A 19,336-nucleotide genomic window follows, 5' to 3' on the forward strand; every position below is an offset into this window, starting at 1 on the left:
CCTGTGGAGCAGTTTTACACCGAATCTACCCGAAATATCGGAGTTAAAAAATTCTATTGTAGAGTTGAAACACCGATAAATAAATCCTTCAAATTTCAAAAGTGTGTGTTTGTTTTCCTCGGCGCAAAAAATCGCGAAAAAACTCTAAATAATCGCTCATTTGTTCTGCGCAACGAAAAGCTTTGCGACTAGAGCGTGGGGCACTCTCGACGAGCTGCGACGATGGTCACTGTGACGAGAATTTAGCAGTCGCTGTTGTTTCTATCTACAATCGCGTTGACTCTCGATTTTTATCGTTCTTGTTGAATGTTTCGAGTTTATCAAATATGAAAAACAGTGGCATGAAACATTTTGGAATATTTGACGAATAGAAACCCCCGGAACTGTCGAATCCCAGTGCTAAGAGTGCAGGAAAATGTAGGAATTGTGATTCGATGATTTCTAAAGTTCTAATTCGTTGCACAAAATTGCAACTTTCGCTGAGAATCCAAGGCCTAAGGAAACTGAGGAAAAATTCTGCCGACACCCGCTCAACCACCGACCCACGAGCTGGTCCAGACGGTCACCCAACCATGTAGCTCCACCGAAGGCTGTTCAGCTTGAGAAATACAATTTCCAATACAATTTTGACGACAAACTGGTATAAAATTTGTTTCAAAAATATTCAAATTCATTTTTTTTCTCATCAATTTATCAGGCTACAAGTCCAGTTCTCACACTCAATGATCATTTTATTATGAAAGTTGTTGACACAAAAATTGATGCTTTCGAATAATAGATTGAAATTATTGGGTTTGACATTAAGGTGAATAGATCATTGACGCCCCATTGAATATCGACTTCTCCATGCTCCATTGACACATCATTTGTACGGTGCTCTTTGTTGTCCTTCTCATGATCGCAGGTGTTGCCGAAAGCAACAGCGCAGCTTACGTCGGGACACGGTGCAGGTAGAGAATATTTTCGATGACGTGTTAAGGCTGCAGGTGAAAAGAGCGTGTGCCACAGGTACACGCTCTTTTGTGTTGATGAGAAAAAGTCAAGGGGCCTCTCGCACGTACCATTTGCTCGAACGAGTGGAAAGCAGACATGTTGAGATAGTTCGGATGATGGAAAATACGCGTCAGGTGGCTTTTCCGGACCGGACGGGTGCCCAACAAAAAGATCTTCGACAATCGGCTGCTCGGAGACATCAGTCTGGCTGCAAATATAGCAAAACTGTGAGCAGATGTCACGTGGCAAGTTATCTATGTCCAGGGTTCGAGCTTCGAATATTTATTCGAGTTTCAATGAATTCTAATTCCTTGAGTTTCTTACGTCTGATGGAAATATGGTCGTGAGCTTCTTCACGAAAATATCGAGCAGTTTGAAGCTTCTCGTTTTTAATCAAATGTGCGTTTGCACACATTTTGATTTCTTAAATGGAATTTTTTCTGCACTATATCGAGTACGAAGACCAAAAATTCCGATTATTCTCTTATTGGGTCTACTATTTTGCTTTCGAAAAGTACGTCGGTTTGTATAAATTAACATGAAAAAGGCAGATTCGAGTTTCTTCGAGTGCACTGAGAAAAAAAATTGTTGATTCAATTGCAATTGATGCTATTGGGAGAATTTTCTTCGTTTAACTGCAATGTTTTCGGAGAGAAGAAATCTGCAATTTGGTCTAAAACTATTTTATTCGTTTAAGGTAGATGGGTGACGGCTATGTGATCTTTATTATTTTAGAAATGTGATTGGTAGCGAACCAACGTTTTTGTACAATTTTATTGTAAAAAAAACGTTTAAGGAGTTCATTTTGACTGGCAACAGCTGCCGCTGCTGTTGATGTCACGCTGTCACTTTTGTTTACTAATTTTATAAATTACGAAGTGTAGTTTACTGTCCAAAGTAGTATTGCAGTGGGGGAAAATGAAAAAGTTAACAATAAAAAAGTTAACCGAGATAAAAATTGTCGTTTTGTAACAAACTAACAAACAAACGTGACGAAACAAACCAACGACAAAATATGACCAAAAGCTCGAACTGACGTCACGTGCGAACATATATTAAATGCAGCCTTGCCAAACGCTACCAATCCATTTGCAGTGCAATCTGAATGATTTCTCATCAGATATTTTTAAATATTTCAGCTGATTTACAATGGTAAGGTTCAAAAATTAAAATACGTATGTATTCTTGAATATCCACGAAATACGATGATCGTTTTTTTTTTTGCGAAATCTTAGATATAACTAATGAAAAAATTCAATAACTTTTCATGTGTGTACGACTTTCATGTGGTGGAGTGATAAGTGTCAGAGTAAAGTCGATATTTCAATAATTTGCTAAACCTGCTGCTAAACCTCATAGTAATTAGCATCCAAATTTTGCAAATCTATCGAGTACGCGCGTATTCATTTTTGCCTACAAAAAATATCTTCGCGTAATCTTGGATAGCGAATATTCATCCTTGATTGTGTTTAACTTTGGGACGATCAGATATTTCACTGGCACCGATTTATTAGCACAATAATTTCGATTCTCAACATCAACTAATTATAATGATTAATACTCGGTGGGAATGGACTCGCAGTGAACGAATTCGTGATTTGTGAATGATTTTGGTGAACTTCATTCCCCTATCGGGCTCCTGCAATATTGGTGCAATAACCCAGCGGTTACCTTGGCAATGCCCGTTCGCGCCCTCGTTAAGGTTCCTCACTCAAGTCTATTAAACGCAAACGGTCCCGTGATTCCATTTTTGAGGCTTTGCTTACAAGGCATCCACACTTGGACGGATCCGAACGTAACCGAGACTTCCACGCAGTCAAAATAGTCGAATATCGATGAAGATCAATTTTCATTTCAACCCTCAATTTCTCATTTGCAAAGGTATCGATTCCATCACTATACATTTTCACTCGACGCATCCAAGGAAATTCTGCTCTCCAGAATGTCTTCAAGATGGTTACAGTCGTGCGAACACGCATGCGAAAAGCAATATCAAGAGTTCGATACACACTTCACACATGACTGTCTCGAATCGATTTCAATATCTGTGTGCCCCTTTTCTATTCGTCACTACTCTACAGATAATCCCTACAAAAACAGGAGCATACGTCGAGAAAACTCTATTCGAGATCTGCAGAATAATTCACCTCCAATTTCTCCAATTCATTTACAATTTCCTCTGAGTTCGTCAAGTTTCTCGAAAAATCAAATTTTTCTTAACGTCAAATTCCTCCTGACTTTTACGAAGCTTACTCACAGCCCCGATCGATTTTTTCTTTGCAGATTCATTTGCATGTCACCTGTAACGTGATGCTTTGTCTTTTGCATCGTGTTTTTTCTCTCCTACTTCAGAACTTGAAACTACTTCGTCGCCGTGCCTTCGAGATCATCAAAATTCTTGCATTCTTGTTACAATAGTTTCAGAATTTAATCTCACGACAAACATTCTACATGGATCTGCGCGGTCCAAGCTCCAGGCTGCTGACCAACTGGACAGCAAAAATGAGTTATTTTCAGGTCATCCCAGCACCTAAGTTCTAGCCGCACACAAACGTAATTCATGTGATTCGATACAGGGATATAAAAGAATAAAAAAATGCACGATTTTACTAAAGTTCTGAAACAAATTTAATGTTCCCACCGTTGATAGCTCGAGTCTTAACATTCGCTGACTCTTTTCTCTCCGTGTCTTCCTCCATATTCCGTTATTGATGGAATATTGCTTTGGATCGAATATGCGTGCTGGTACCACCTGGTGCATTGACATGAATAGCGGAGCCATGTACCTTCGTTTCGTACCAGTAACAAAAAAATGGTGAATGTGCTGGGATAGTCGTGCTACTAAGCGCCACAGTTCGAGAGGCCGACAAAAAATTTACAAATTTACAGTCTTCAAGCCTTGGAGGATTAATACCCAAAAAGTAGGGATTACCAGATACTGGAAAACTTTGAATTCGGTGAAAGTACAAAATATCCAAGTGCTCGATATTTGGGGAGCTAAAATTTTCAAATAATCGACTGTTCGATTTTCCATCGGAACTGAAGTATTCACTATCCAAAATATTAAATATAGTATTCAGTCGGTAAAATTTTTTGGAAACTCGATGGAAATTGAACGTCAAATAATCCAGGAGTTTGTATCCGGTTGGGAGAACTCCCAAATACTCGATCATTTAATATTTGATGAGAAATGAAATATCAAATATCCGAGGAATTGTTATTGCAAGAGTATTTTGAAAGAATAAAAAATTGAAGAGAGCACATAACCGAAGGGTTCGGAGAACAACAATCGATTGGCTGTAATACACAACACGGAGGAGGGGGAGGGAGGAAAGAGAAAGAGAGAAACTTGACTTAATTTTGTTGAAGAATTGAGAAATTTATTCAAATTTTCATAATAAAACATGAAAAAAGTACTGGAAATCCGAAAGTCTTGACGACTCGAGTTCCAGATCCGTATAGCCAGATACTCGACGTGAGAAGAACAATTTTTATTTGTAAACCGTTTTTCGTCGTTTACCAAAAAAAAGTTTGCACGGCGAGGAATGGGACACCCTGTACACGCGGAGGGTAGGTCGAAGGCGTGAAATAATTTAGCCGGTCGTATTGGTTTGCCCCGAATCATCGTCACCTGGCGGCGGCCGTCGGTTTAGTCCGGTCGTCCGCTCTGCCTCGAGCTCTGCAGCAAGGTTGATTCCGAATTTTTCAGAGTTCCATCGAGTTTCATTGTTAGAAGAATACAAGCGATAATTAGATGAATAATTTCTCCAGAAAAAATTTCATTCAGTATTTTTCTGGTGGAGGCGTTGACTGTATCAATGGTTCTACCCAATTCGTCATGCTATCGGACAGAAGAAGGTGCTGGCTCTTATCGGCATCGTCGACTTGGGTCCTTGGGTGTCATGATTACTTCAGTTCTCCTTTTCAGTCAGGATTCCAGTTGAGCTCTATCTCTTTTATTAATGTAGAGCTAACTATAGAAGGAGATTAAAAAAAGTACGGGTTGGACCGAGTTGTTTCGAGATGGAAATTCGTGATGTCTCATTAAGGATATTTGGTACAGGCTTACAATGTTGCCATGCTAAACCATGAAAAAACAAAAAATTTCAAAATGATCAGAATTTTATAAAATTTGGTGAACATATTCTTTAGTGACAAATTTGACAATACGAATTTTTTAAGATTTTTCTTCTGTAGACCTATCGAGTAATTGATTACTAAAGTTCACGTGTATAAGCATAGCGTTTCCATATACATAGGTATACATTCCGGGCATAAGAAATCTGTTTTAATTACTCGATAACTAAGGAGAAAAAAATTTTGAAAAAAATTGTGTTTTCGCACTTGATGTTGAAGAACATTATCACAAAATTTGATCAATTTCTAATTATTTAGACTTTTGTACCATACATCGTTAAGAGACATCGAGCTCACGTGACCAACTCAAAATCGATGATGGCGCCTGCCATCGTAAAGTATATAATACCGTCGCTGTCGGACGCCTCGCGTCTATTCTACTGAATTTCTCCGTGAATTTTTATTGAAATCGCGACAAATAAATTTTGTAATAAGCAGTAAAGTGGTGTGAATCCGGCTCTGGTTTCTTCGGTTGTGACAAATGTGTGTGCAATTTGTGATAAAATGATCTCTGTGACCGGCGCAAAAGGTGTCACGGCGTACGCAAACTGCTCCGTATTTTTGTTTATTCATTGCGTTGTTGAGAAAAATCTGGTGTCCGAAAACGGAGCACAGCCGGAATCGGCTAATCGAATCGCATTTTTTTGATATTTTTAACATTCGCGTAATCGTTATATATTCGCGACGAAATCTGGTAGAAACGGATTTTAGTTTGATTTTTGGACACTTGGCATATACCAACGCTCGATGACTTTTAAGGACCATCAAAAAATGTCCAGTTGGTCCATTCGGCACGAGGAACCATCTGCCAAAATATTGTCATCCAAATATATGTTTAGGTCGCCTCCGGTGCCATCAAGAAGCAGTTGCGCTCATGTGAAGGTGCTGCTTCCACAATGATGGCGTTCCACATGCACAAATACCTGATCAGGTCGCATGTACATGGTTGTCTATGTACGGGGGGATGTAAATTATGCTTGTAGCACTTATGGGCTACAAGAGCCATGGGCGGAAGGCTCATACCGGATCCTCAGAGCCCGGTGGGTGTTCGTGTAGTCCGATAGGGAATTACTGTCGGTGTCTTGTGCCCGAAATAATAGGAATGCTGTAGGGTCGATGACAGTGAAGACAGAAGGCAATGAATGGGCGGGTGCGTCGATGGAGATTCAGTTCAATCGCCATCCGCCTTTTGAGATCGATGGAAGCGATAAGTCCGGAAAAGCATGCGGGGACGAGACGCGATTTTTTAATACCGCGCTTCCAGTCAACGCGACTCCTGCCGGAAGTGATCAACTCTCGTCGGAAAAGTTACGGGCAGTTATTTTTGTTCTAACTTTCCAAGTGACGGGATTGCAGCGTCGAAGGGAGTTGGAAAAACGTTCATGCAGTCGGACAATGATGCGAGCAATCGATTTTGTTCTCCAGTCGTGCGTGTAGCAATTCCTTAAAAAAAACCATCGAAAAGTAGTCGCTCATGAGGAAAATTCGTTAGCATTTTCCTGTAGCTTCTGAACTTTGAAAAATCTTGCTATTGGATATTCCGAGAGATTTTACTGATCGAGTTCCAATGTCCAGCTCCAGGAGAGTGAGATTGAAGTGCGATGTTTATGAGAGCGACGGATTTGTTGTGAAGTTAAGACGACGAGGCTTGGAGGTTAGGGTGACACTACCACTCTACGAGGTCGTCGGCTGTCCCCTTTTATCTTCATTGTCTGTACTCCCGTGAGCCATCTTACCGAGCTTGATATAATAACAGCTAATGGGAATCCACCCATGCCGGGCTGGGCTGCCCCCGCTGCCGGTCTTTTCGCTTTCACACGGGAGCGGACGCGGGGTTTCGTCGGGCGAGGGAGAGGAGAGGAAGAGACGTCGCCGTCACGTTCACCGGCGAGTAATACAACTCGCATTTATGGCAAGCTGCCACGATATCATTTGACGATGTGTCACGCAATAGCAAAAGAACACTGAAAAGAGTAAAAGAAGCGAGGATTCATTACCTCGCTGTTCGTTTGGACAGCCTTTTTTCAACCGGTAAGTCGAGCGAGTCTCTGCACAAGTGTCCTTTTTACTTCATTTTGTGGCTTTTCAAAAATCCTCTCTCCGTTTGGGTTCATTTTTTCACAGCTTCTTCTACCCGCATCGCCGAAACGTGGCGGATTAGCGAACCTGGAAAAACGGCGTGCTCAACTTCAGTTTTTCACCATTTCATTTTCATTCTTTTCCACAAAGGGGAGAAATAATTGCGCTCTTCCGACCACCCCGTTAAATGGCCTTCCGCACTCTTTCTTTGCCGACTTTTTTACTTCAATTTTTCCTCTGAACGTGGGCAAACACTTTTTCGTACACGAACGAGACTTCTAGTGGATTATTTTTCAATTCCTCCGCGACATGTGACGTTCCTCGTCCCCACACTGCCCGGCGGTATACTGTGACGTAACAACGAATAATAATAAAATTCCTAATGTATCGCCACATTTATTTGTTTTTATTGCAGATCGTCTTCATACAAAAGCGAATTATCGATTCGTCGAGTGCTTGAGTGGCCGGCGGCGAGCGCATCCGCAGTTTTTCGATAATCGATTTTACTGGAATGCTATTTTTAGCTTCATCGTAGTATTGATGAATATGTGCATGTGCAAATTTTAATGGCAAATGTGAACAGCGATATTATCATAAAACCAGAGCAACGATTAGACTTCGAAGGAAAGCATTATATAGTTTCGATAGCGTCCCTCAGAAATTTCGAAATAAAAGTCCTTTTTGTTCGAGCGATACGGATGCTAATTTTACTGATTTGACGTGCTGTTATCTCGAGCTGAAAGCCCACGAATTACCTTCCCGAGCACTAGGCGACTTCTTTTTTGCCTCAGAAAAACGAAAATATTTTGTCGGACGTGGAAACCGTCGTAGACGGAATGAAAATATTCTGATCCCTGTGCGGTATTGCGTTTCTTCGATAAATCAACTCATGAGTGCCGGAGACAGATATTTTAATAAAACCCCGTTACAGAAATATTGAAAAAACATAAAAAGCTCTGTGCGATAAAATTTGCACTAGTAGAATCCTTCGAAAGTACGGATGCGGGTCGAACTCTTGCAGAGGAACCTTCACTGTCTGCAATGGTTCAAAATTACTCGCCTGGTAAAAAATCCTCTTGTAACCATCTGTCGGTAAAAAAGAATCCCTGTTGATCGATCGTCGACGGATTGTTATCAGCGCAGGGTATGTCAGGTTACTGCAGTATCGAGATAACGTCACTTCACGCATTTTTCCCTCTTCTTTATCGACTTTCACATTTTTCAATTGTTCGAAGCTCCTTGTCATTGTTCTACCTCCAGTAATTTTTTTTGTCAATCGTTTGGAGGTCGTACAACGATGAATGGTATAAAATTCAAATTTTTAGGTAGTTTGGATAGGGAATTGTTCGGGAGTGGGGGAAAAAGGACAATGACAAATTTTGGATAGAGAATAAAACGGCAAAATTTCAATATGATTGCGAGTTACCGGCCAAATGCAATTTTCGAAACTCGAATTTCGGAAAAAAATGAATAATTTATTGACGAGGGGATCGTCGGTTCGGAGCGTGGAGTAGTATTATGCAACGTATATGGGACGGACGGGTAGACAAACGTTTGATTCATATTTTAGCTATCATAAGCCAATTGTCCCTCTGTTTTGTATTTCTTTTTTTTTTTTATTTTGTCTTTATGTTACGAGAAAATTAATATAATAGAAATAATTAGCAACAAGGTTTTGGAAAAAAGCCTTTATGGCATAAAAAACCCAATTTATTGAACGAGTTAAATTGAACAAAAGATTAACAAATTGAACAAATTATGGTGTGAATATTTGTAGTATGTAAAAGTGTGATGAAGATTAGGAGGATATTATTCTTGACTCCGTGGATGAGTATGAAAAGGAACTTATTCTCGACTCCGTGTATGAGTATGAGGAGGAAATTATTTTCGATTCCTATGGACTTTAGTAAAAGTCGCTTTTATCGAGGGTCCTCGGGCTTTGGATCGGCTGGCCAACCCGATCGCTGCCGTATTTGATTGTAATTAGTTGTGAAATGGTCTATTGAAATATATAAATTAGTATTGAACTTTTATATTGCACGTTACGTGTATACTGCTCGAAGTTTCGCAGGGAACTGTCTCTTCAATTCTTTTCTTATCGTTACTAAAACAAGACGATCATTCATTTATTTTATATATACATATAGCCATTTCTTTTGAGCGTATTTTATTTTTTCACCGCTTCCTACGGAACAGCCCTGATAGTATCAATTGATAGAAACTGCATTCAAACCGCACTTCAAATTCCACTGTAAATTGACTAAATAGTTGGTAATTGATGGAAACTTTGCCAAATGGCATTCAATTTTCAATTGATCGCAGATTTATTGCCAGTTAGCGGAAAATTTCTAATTGAAAAAAAATCAATGACAATTGGTAAAAAATGTTAAATTGATGAAAAATTCAATGGTCATTCAATCTTTTATCAATTAGACATTTTTCCGCTAATTGGTAATAACTCCTCCATTAATTGCCAATTATTTCCGCACTTGATAATTATATACTCACAAATTAAAAATATTTACCAATAGAAAATTGTCTTTCAGCAAGTGCCAGTTTTTCAAGCATTTTGGAATATCCTCTGTTCAGTGACTAATTTTTCAATTAATTGACATTATATGGATTATCAATGATAATTTTGGGACAATTGGTAATAACTATCAAGATTAGTGGCGAAAAAATTATTGATGTCGATCTCTGTCTGATAGACACCAAAAATACTGTCAATCATGAAAAATGCAAAAACAAATTACGATAATCGATTGATTTTTTTTTTTTCAAATGAATAATGCATTATTCATGAGCAATAATTGAGCGCGTAGAATCCACGCCTCGCGTGGATTATTTATTTTTAATAATAAAGATTAAGAACTTGGTACCGTAATTGCCACACCATTCACAGCCATACAACCTCCAAAGCATTTATAAAACAGATGGAAATACGTAAATTTGAATTCGGCTAATTTACTGGATGTTCCCTGGAATTGACCAGAATTGCGGCCGGTAAAATAGTCGACACACGCTTTACTCGGAACGTGCTTGATATTTTGAGAATAAGACGAGCTACGCGTTGTTTTCTGACGATAATAAGCAATGAGAAAAAGAACCTTTTTTCTCGAAATATCGAACGTGGCCGAGAAACAGGCGAATCTGCTTTATGGTTTTCTCGTAATCGCGTGTAACGTTACCAACGGTCGGATCATTGTCGCGTCATTCGACAGTTGCTTTTGAAACTTGATGCACGACACAATCGATGCTCAGCCTGTTTTCACCATACAGATTTCAATGCCCGTTTTCTCCAACGTTGATTCAACCCTAAACTCGGTGTATTTCAGTTAGTTTCATGTCATAAGTATATGAAAAAAAATAAAACCGAGCTCAAACCATGCCGAAGAATACGGCCATAAACATTCGAGAAGCAAGTGATAATGGGATGACATACGCACGAGTCAGGAGCGGGGGCAACCTCCTTCGTGATGGCTGGCTGGACAATCGCGGAGACGGACACTGTGCGATAAAAATAAAAAAAAAACAGTGACAAGATGACGCTATAATTGTGTGTGACATCACTCCTTTTAGTCATTCGATCAGAAATTGTGTCATCCAAATGCTGTGAATGTTGAGTTTAATAATAAATATTTTTCATTTACGCCCTCAACATTTTCCCTCGAATCATGACACACCGATTACGCTAGTGGACGTTCAATTAACGTTAAATTTGCGCAAATTTCGAAACTTAGGGGAAAGTGATTGAGAATATTAGAGAAAAAATAACGCAGGCTTTCGAATCATAACTTTTCGTCAGGACACTTCCAGTGAAGTCTGAATAAACCCGGTGAAAAAACACAAACTCCCTCCCCCCTCCTTCGCTCCAGTCTTCTGAAAAACAAGAGAAGCGTAGCGCATCGCGCATCAATACGGAATTGTTTTCCACCTGCTGCTGCTGCTTTTTGACCGAGCATCAGTCTCTCGCGCGCGCTCATTCGATCAACATCGAATCAGTTGTTTCAAGCTAAATAATAGCCGGCCGACCCAACGCGTACCGAAACACTCGCCTCGTTTTTTCACATTTTTATTCCCGTTGAACTGTAAGTTGCATCAAAAGTTGTACTTTTATCTTTCGAGCCTATCATATTTTTGAGGCTTTGCTTTAACGCTCGTTTTTCTCGCTCTCTCTGTACGGAGCGTCAGGACGCTTGTTTTCTTTTTTTCGTGGGATCTTCATCGTCTTTCGATACAATTTGAGTTCCCATTACTACGAAGATCGGTTTTTTGTCAGAAGGCCAATCGTCGACTTTAATGAAGACTAAAATAGAACTAAAATGGAAATTCGACTATTCAACTTCCGATTTTTCGTCGTGTTTGAATATTTCGGAAGTATGGAATTTTGGAAAATATTCAAATCCACCAAAAATCCTTCGTAGGAAATTATCATAAAATCTCAACAAAATTGTCCGTCAGCTTTTAGCTCGAAATTCGGTTATCGCTGCTCGGAAGATTATTCGAAAACATATTTAGAGTTGAAAGGCTACCACAGATACAATCACGACCCAGCCGCCTTTCCAACGCATCCGAATAAAAAAACTTGGGTGCTCCATCCGTATGTTGAAGTGTACACATGCACGTGCGTATGTACTCGAAACCGTGAATGCTTTACATTCATTCTGGACTAACAACACGAGTGTCTTGTGTGCAAGCATTGAAATGAAGTTTTTCAGACGAAAAGATCGGCCGAGACACAAAAATCTGGATTGCAATCTGCGTGTTCCTTTTGCGCAGAGGATATTTTTTTGGCATTTGAAACATTCGAAGCTGATCTCGTCAGTTCGAACACAAATGTCAATTATTTAAATTATGAAATTTTTTGATATATTTTATCGAATGACCAACAATTTGAACTTGTGTTGGTCGAAAAAAGTGGTTTTATCAGTGACAATAAACGTGTTGAAAAATCTTTGTAAAAATGTAGTCCAATACATTGTAATTGGAAACGAAAATAACATTGGAAGTGTTGCAAAAACTACTTACGAGAGTGACTTTCTGAACATCATGGATACACGAATGAAATTCTGAAGATAAGAATCAGAATTTGAACGATTTCAAATTCGAATGATTCCAAATTCACTCGCTAAGATCAAACCATATCGATCATTTAATATTTCATATATTAATTGAAAAAGTAGGATGATTTTTCAAGTTCCAATGCCTCCTAAACAGTTTGAAAACTTGCCTCAATAATCGTCTGGCTGAGTTGAATGTATTTTTACTTCCTCGTACAAAGCAATCTGTCGAATATTAAATAATTGAGTACCCGCAAGTGATACTTTGGAGTATGGGTCAGTCGGGCCCCCGCTATCGTGAGTTCGAGTGCGATAGCTACGAATTCTAAAGAGATTTTCTGACAGTGTGACTACTCCATGGGCTTGATAATCGATTCGAGGTGCGATCGAATCATCGTAGAAATCGTTATAATTTTCGTGTCTTATTAAAAGCGAGAAGAGAAAAGCTGTCAAGAGATTTTGTCTCAACGATCGAGCGTCGGTCTTCCCCACTTTTTTCGCACAAGGGATCTAGTATTCTCCGACCTTTTGGCTTCGTAAGCACAAAATGACGATAGCCGTCGTGAGGAGGCGTAGACGCTGGAGCATTTTTCCCCTGCGGCAGTACATTGTGGCGGGGAATAAACGGGGACACGAGAAAAAGAAGCAAAAATGAAAGAAGATGCGCCTATTTCATACACGTGTTCCTTATACCCAAGCAACAAAAATTCTACGGGAATTCTCAAGTGGATTTGATCACGTCTGTGCGATGGAAAATGGAAATTGAATTTTTTTTTCTATTCCATATTCCAACACGTGCGACGATGAAATTAGAGAGGGACCATCGAGGCTATGGAAAATCGTTGTTTTTTCTAATCACGTTAAATATTTCGAAACGTGGTCCCCATGTGGCGTGGCTGGTCTTGCATACGTTCGTAATCAAAATAAAACAAGGCACGGAGGAATAAACGATACGAGCATCCGGTCCTCTCCCTCTCACGATTCTGTTTCAACGTCGGGGCGGTAGTGTTTTTTGAAAGGGGAAAGGATTTTATATGCGTCGTGCTAAAATTACCTCCCGCAGCCGGTAAAAAGTGGGTCAAGCCTTTTTCAACAGGCGTATCAACGCATTGTGGATATTCATTTTTCTCCCCGTCTATGAAGGCGCGGTGTGGACTTCCGAAAGAAAATCAATCTTATCATTCCACGTTAACGACATCGCAGCACGCATTTACCGGAATGTATGCCCTCGCGCGACCAACAACCGTAAACAAACCAATTTCCGAGCATCCAGCCATCTGCTGCGTCGTAAAATGAGATTTTCTTCAACTCTCACCATGAACACGAGATCTCGTACGCGGCAGCCTCGACCGAGGAATCCTGTCGGACCGTTCAAAGCCATTTTCGGCCATCGCGATGAACTTCTCGTATCCAATGACGCGTCGTTCCACTAACCCAGCTTATGTGTGTTTACCTGACGAGAACAGCATCGACCACCGTCCACCAAGAATCACGCGATAATGTTTTCATTCCATGGGCGCCGCGCCCAACTGACGACGAATGAGTTTCGATCACGCATTCTATGTACACCGGGGGCGTACCGAACCCTCGTGTGTCATTTTTGTCAAATTTTTTCATTTACATCGAACTAAAAAAAGTTTCACGTTTTTGCTTCCGCTGAACAATGACGATGACGCTGAAGTTTCCAACGTTGGAGTCCAACGAAATGATCGAAAGAAACTCTCCAATAATTCCAGTAATTTTCCTATTTTGTTCCCTGCCAAATTTGCGATTCGTAGTTTTTCAAGCTGCACCAACGATTCGTGAAATAAAAAATTGGTGAATTACAAACGTTTTTTTCGTTCATTTCGTTGGACTCCAACGTTGGAAACTTCAGCGTCGTCAATGACGTGCGTTTAGTTCTATATATCGGTGCACGAATCTTAGGCTTTCAGCTGTCAAATGGACTGTCAAATACGCACTTTCAAACGAGATGTAAAGTAAACATTAGTTTTCCTTCAGACCCTGGTGTGTTGGGAGTGATTTTTTGTCCAACCACATTCAGATCTGAATTCTTCACATTTAGAAGTAATTCCAACTGATTTTTAGCTCGTTTTATACTTTCAGATTCACGAATCAGCGAGACACAACAAAAATGGCGAACATCACGAGACTTGCGATCATCAAGTTCCTGGAGCTCGTAAGTCTTTTTTCCATCTATTTACCCATCCCCTCCCCCATGCCTCGAAGCCAAAAAGGCTCATTCAAAAGAGTGAATCGCCGACCATCAAAATTTCGCACCGGAAAGTAGTGAGAGCAATAAATCAAGCAGAAATCATCAGTCAAAAGGCAGTTGCAGAGTTCTCGATAGTTTTGAATAAATTATTCAAATTTGATCTTCCTCGTTGGAAGGATTTTATAGAAAAATGATGGCAGTGGGAATGTGACGTAATGGTAAAAGATCGCAATTTCGGTGTATATTTACACTCGTATATTTCTCATCTCGGCGCACCGATTATCGTGAATCATCATACGCAGCATGGAGCAATTCTTTATTTTCAGACGATCGCCTCATACCGCTTAACCATCACTTGGCCTTTCATAACAATTCGTTCATGGCCTCTTCAAGGTGTTCATTCAGAACGCTGAATTATTTTTACGCATTTATACACGCGATCGAGTAATTTAGATGTTAAAATAGAGAATGCTGAATTAATCATCTCCGCGTGAACGACGCGGAAGTCATGCACGTTTACTAATGCGCTCTGGGAATGGGGCGTGGGCACGTTTCCGTCGAACTTCTCACTCTCGCGCATTATTTAATATCAAAATCCGCGTGTTTATCGTTCAAGAGCGGAAAATACAAAAATGTCGCGTCACGCACGAGGGTGCTCGAAGTCCGATGTTTGCTGTTAGAAAAATCTTCAATTCTGAACGAGGAATTCAAGTACGTTGAATGAACGACCCCCGGGATGAACAGAGTGTTCCAAATTAATTATCAAATTCCAAGTAATTTTCTTCTCAATGTCAAAAGTCATCGAGAAATGCTGAACTTCAGTTCGATCGTTTTCGAGACTGTCGTAAATACATTTTGTTAAGGATTTACAAGATAAATTGTCGTTATATAATCCATCGCAACATTAAAGTAATTCAAGTTTGTGAGCGCAGTCAGGAGTTCGTCCCTGACAGTAGTAAAACGAGCCCTCAGCCAAGAATCGCTCCTTCAAGAGGAGCGTCCCTTAAGGATTGCCCCTTAACTCTAAGACGCTCAAGGAGGTTGGATCGCGACGATACAATGTTGCCATGCTAAACCATGTTAAAAATATTAAGAATTTCAAAATTATAAGAATTTAATAAAATTTGGTAAATTTATTCTTTAAAAATATATAAGACAAGATACATTTTTTTAGATTTTTCTACCACATAGTTCTCGAGTAATTGAACATTAATATTCACGTGTATAAGTATAGAGTTTACATATATACGGGTTATACATCTCGTGCATAAGAACTTTGATTTAACGCTTGATTATTCGATAACCATGTGGTAAAAAAATTTGAAAAAAATTGTATTTTTATACATTTCTGATTATTTAATTTCGTGATCCATTATAAATTCTGATTATTTTGATTTCGTGATCCACCCTCCTCAAGACGCTTCGAGAATTCGTGGCGGATTACGTAATTCAAAACCGTTCGATCGAACGAGTTCGCAAAAGCTGGCTTCGCTCGTGATCGTTGCGTCGATATTAAGGAAGTTGAGGCCGTACAGTCATTTTTTTACCCAAAAGTTATGACCTGTACTTTTCAAAAGTTAGGCCAGTTTGCAGTTTGGCGATGTTGCATACACTTGAAAGAAGAGTCGGGAAAAAAAGCCGAAAAACTGGTGGATAACGTGGACAGTGAGGATCCTAGCCTCAAAAAACAGCACGGGAAACAGATTATTATTAATATAATCTCAACAAATCTCCTAATAAATCTGAAAAAAATTGACATTATTCGGCAAGCCTTGCTCATGTTGTCCAAAAAATTTCATATTTTTAGCGTCATTTTTTATGGAGATATCTCTGAATGTGTCTCAACTTTCTTAAAGCATAAAAATGGGCAGTCGCAGAAGTGGATCCAATCAAGAACGACGCGGAGAACGACAACGTTACGCGATTGCTGTCGGGGGGCTTGGAATTTTCGAGTTAAAGAATTGAAAACTAATTTCCGAGGTAGAAATAGAACGCGTTGGCAAGTAGGGCAACGCGGGTGTAACGACCAAGCTGTCTTATCGCCTTGGTCACGTCTCGCAGGCTATAGAGCAGAGTCGATGTATCAGTGATACTCGCCGGAGCGCAGCCCAGTGCGAATAATAATGGCACAAACCACGCGCGTACCTCTGCGTGTCGAGCCGAGTAGTTTAATAAACATAAAGCATATAGGAGATTTAAGGCGTAGTAAGCAAATGGGTTCAGTAGGTCGATTTACGATCCTTTAAAATATTCATACGATACACGTATCCGTATGACGAGCACGTTTCTTTGTCCGGCATTCGAATCGTCGTCGCTGTGCTCGTCCACCGTCCCAACCGTGATCGATTCGACTTCTTTCACGTAGCGTATTTTCTCATACATAAATCATAACGTCAGCGGCACTTATTCTCTTGCGGCGTTAATAATAATTCTTCTATTTTATGTTACGCTACGCAGATACTCGTTTGCATAATAATCGGGCTTCACTACCGATCCTTCAACGCGGGCCAGGTCTACGAGGCGATGATCACTAATGGAACGATCGGTGGATATCTCATCATCCTTGTCGGATTGTTGGCTGGCGGAGTTATGGGAACGCCGGTCAACCGTCGAGTCGTAAGTTTATCGCAGGAGGGCGAATTTTCGTTTGTTCATTTGGAGATGTATGACGCTGAAGTTTCCAACGTTGGAGTCCAACGAAATGATCGAATAAAACCCTCTAATAATTCCAGTAATTCTCCTATTTTGTTCCCGGCCAAATTTGCGATTCGTAGTTTTTCGAGCTGCACCAACGATTCGTTAAATAAAAAATTGGTGAATTAAAAACGTTTTTTCCGTTCATTTCGTTGGACTCCAACGTTGGAAACTTCAGCGTCGTTGGAGATGTCAAAATTTCGTTCCCACACGGAGAGACTTTTATAGCAGAAATTACTATGTTTTTATAGTAACGTCGGACCACATCGATATTATAATAATAATCGCTACAGAGTGTGCCAAATAATGCAAAAGTTTGGGGAACCATTACCACAGTTCATAGTAAATAACGCGCTGTACTGTATCAAAAATCAACACCGAGCGAATTTTTATCAAAAATATAGTAAATATTGAAATGATTTGATGAAAATTTAGGAGATAACATAGCACTCGTTTCTCTGTGCTATACGAAAAATTGCATAGTTTCGTATTTTCCCTTTTACCGCACTTAATTTTTCTCAATAACATAGCAAAATTCATGCGCCCACCAATTCTACGAGGCGTTGCTCCGTATAAACATGAAAATTAACTAATGGCACATAGTAAAATTTCAAGCAATTTGTCCAGTCGAATTCACCAATTTTTAACATTTCGCCAAAGACACGAGTCACATTCGGATATCGATACATCGTTCGATGTAAGAATGTCGCAGACCTAAATTTTGATGCCCGTCGTACATAGTAAAATTTGAGACACCTGCTTTCGGCATCAAAATTACTATGCACTTTGGTGAAATGTAATAAGATGGGGATATAGAACAGCGCTGCTATAAAACATGGCAAATTTTTCTATTTATTCATCCGTATTATTCGTATTAAAGTCTCTCCGTGCACTGTCACCGCGACTCACTCCGCTTTCCACTTGCAGGATCTATTCTTCAGCCTGATCGGCTGCGCCCTCTTCATCGCCACAGGCTCGATGGTCATCGACACTTTCCAACACATTGTCCACAGCGACTCATTCCGCGACACCGGCCTCGCGAAAGGCTCTTTGTGCATTTTCGAGGGAGCATTTTTCCTCGTTGATGCCATTCTCACTTTCAGGGGCGAATCATAATAACTTTGAGTTTTTATACCGTCTCTACAAGTAAACTTCACTGGAGATATATATTTATATGTAATTATGTATACAGAAGTGTTCATCCGCCAGTTTATATGTGCCATTTAAGACCGAAAACCCGAGCACACGCGCCGCGCGGTGCTCTTGACCGCACGCCGTCCGAAAGCAAACGCGTAAGCTTTCCGTTATATGCGGAGAGGAGATCGAAAAATATAAGACAAAACGTCAAATTTTTTATTCGCGTGTAATTCAATATTTTTGTACTGAAGCACAGTACACTAAAGTAATTTTTCAATCTTCCACTGTGACAGGACGAAACGGCGGGATTTGTGAGTTTCACTGCAATCGGTTGATGGGGGTTATTCATTAAAAATGTTTCATTTGTATCACTCATCACTGAATTTTTATCACACTTTATATTGAGAAACAATAATTATACGGATTTTATTAATAGACTATGTGGAATAGAGAATAGAGGACGAGAATTCCCGTTCACATTTATACGAGAGAAAAACTTGATCACTTGCATAATATTTTTTTATACACGAAATCTTCACCCGAATTCATATAAATGTGCGTCAGCTTTTTTATTATTTTATGATATTCAGGCGTGCCTCGTAAAGTGTGAAAAAAATGTTCAACGTTTTTCCGTGTTGTTTTGGTGTTCAGCTTGCTGGAGAGGCGTCAACGACAAACACAAACAATGCAGCACACGCACGTCGGCTGTCATGGCCGCCGAAACCATGAAACAATAGATTTTTTTTCACTGTTGTCAAGTTCGAAGATAGAAATTGAACGGTTGGCGAAATATTTGTATTTTCATAGTCCCAATAGTTCAGGCAATGATTCGTCAAACATTTGGCATTTTCACCGAGAAATAACACCATTTTTTCAATCGTACTGTCAATGGAATGTCAATTGTGTTTATATTCATGATATATAAAGTTTATATATTTTTTCCATCCAAATTTGGGGAATACATTTTTTTGCATCCGCTTCGTCATCCATCGGAATTTTTTCAGGATTGCGACAATAATCG

General features: G+C 39.8%; 1 protein-coding gene across 1 annotated transcript; it reads left to right on the forward strand.

The window, feature by feature from the left end:
* The first annotated feature begins 11,141 nt into the window (after positions 1-11,141).
* LOC122410177 (protein snakeskin-like) lies at positions 11,142-19,265 on the forward strand. The gene is made up of 4 exons (XM_043418262.1): positions 11,142-11,297; positions 14,376-14,448; positions 16,942-17,100; positions 18,106-19,265. The coding sequence occupies exons 2-4, from the start codon at positions 14,404-14,406 to the stop codon at positions 18,292-18,294; spliced, it is 393 nt and encodes a 130-aa protein (XP_043274197.1). The 5' UTR covers positions 11,142-11,297; positions 14,376-14,403; the 3' UTR covers positions 18,295-19,265.
* Positions 19,266-19,336: the final 71 nt, after the last annotated feature.

This window comes from Venturia canescens, chromosome 1, assembly GCF_019457755.1.
Source record: "Venturia canescens isolate UGA chromosome 1, ASM1945775v1, whole genome shotgun sequence".
Classification (NCBI taxonomy): Eukaryota; Metazoa; Arthropoda; class Insecta; order Hymenoptera; family Ichneumonidae; genus Venturia; species Venturia canescens.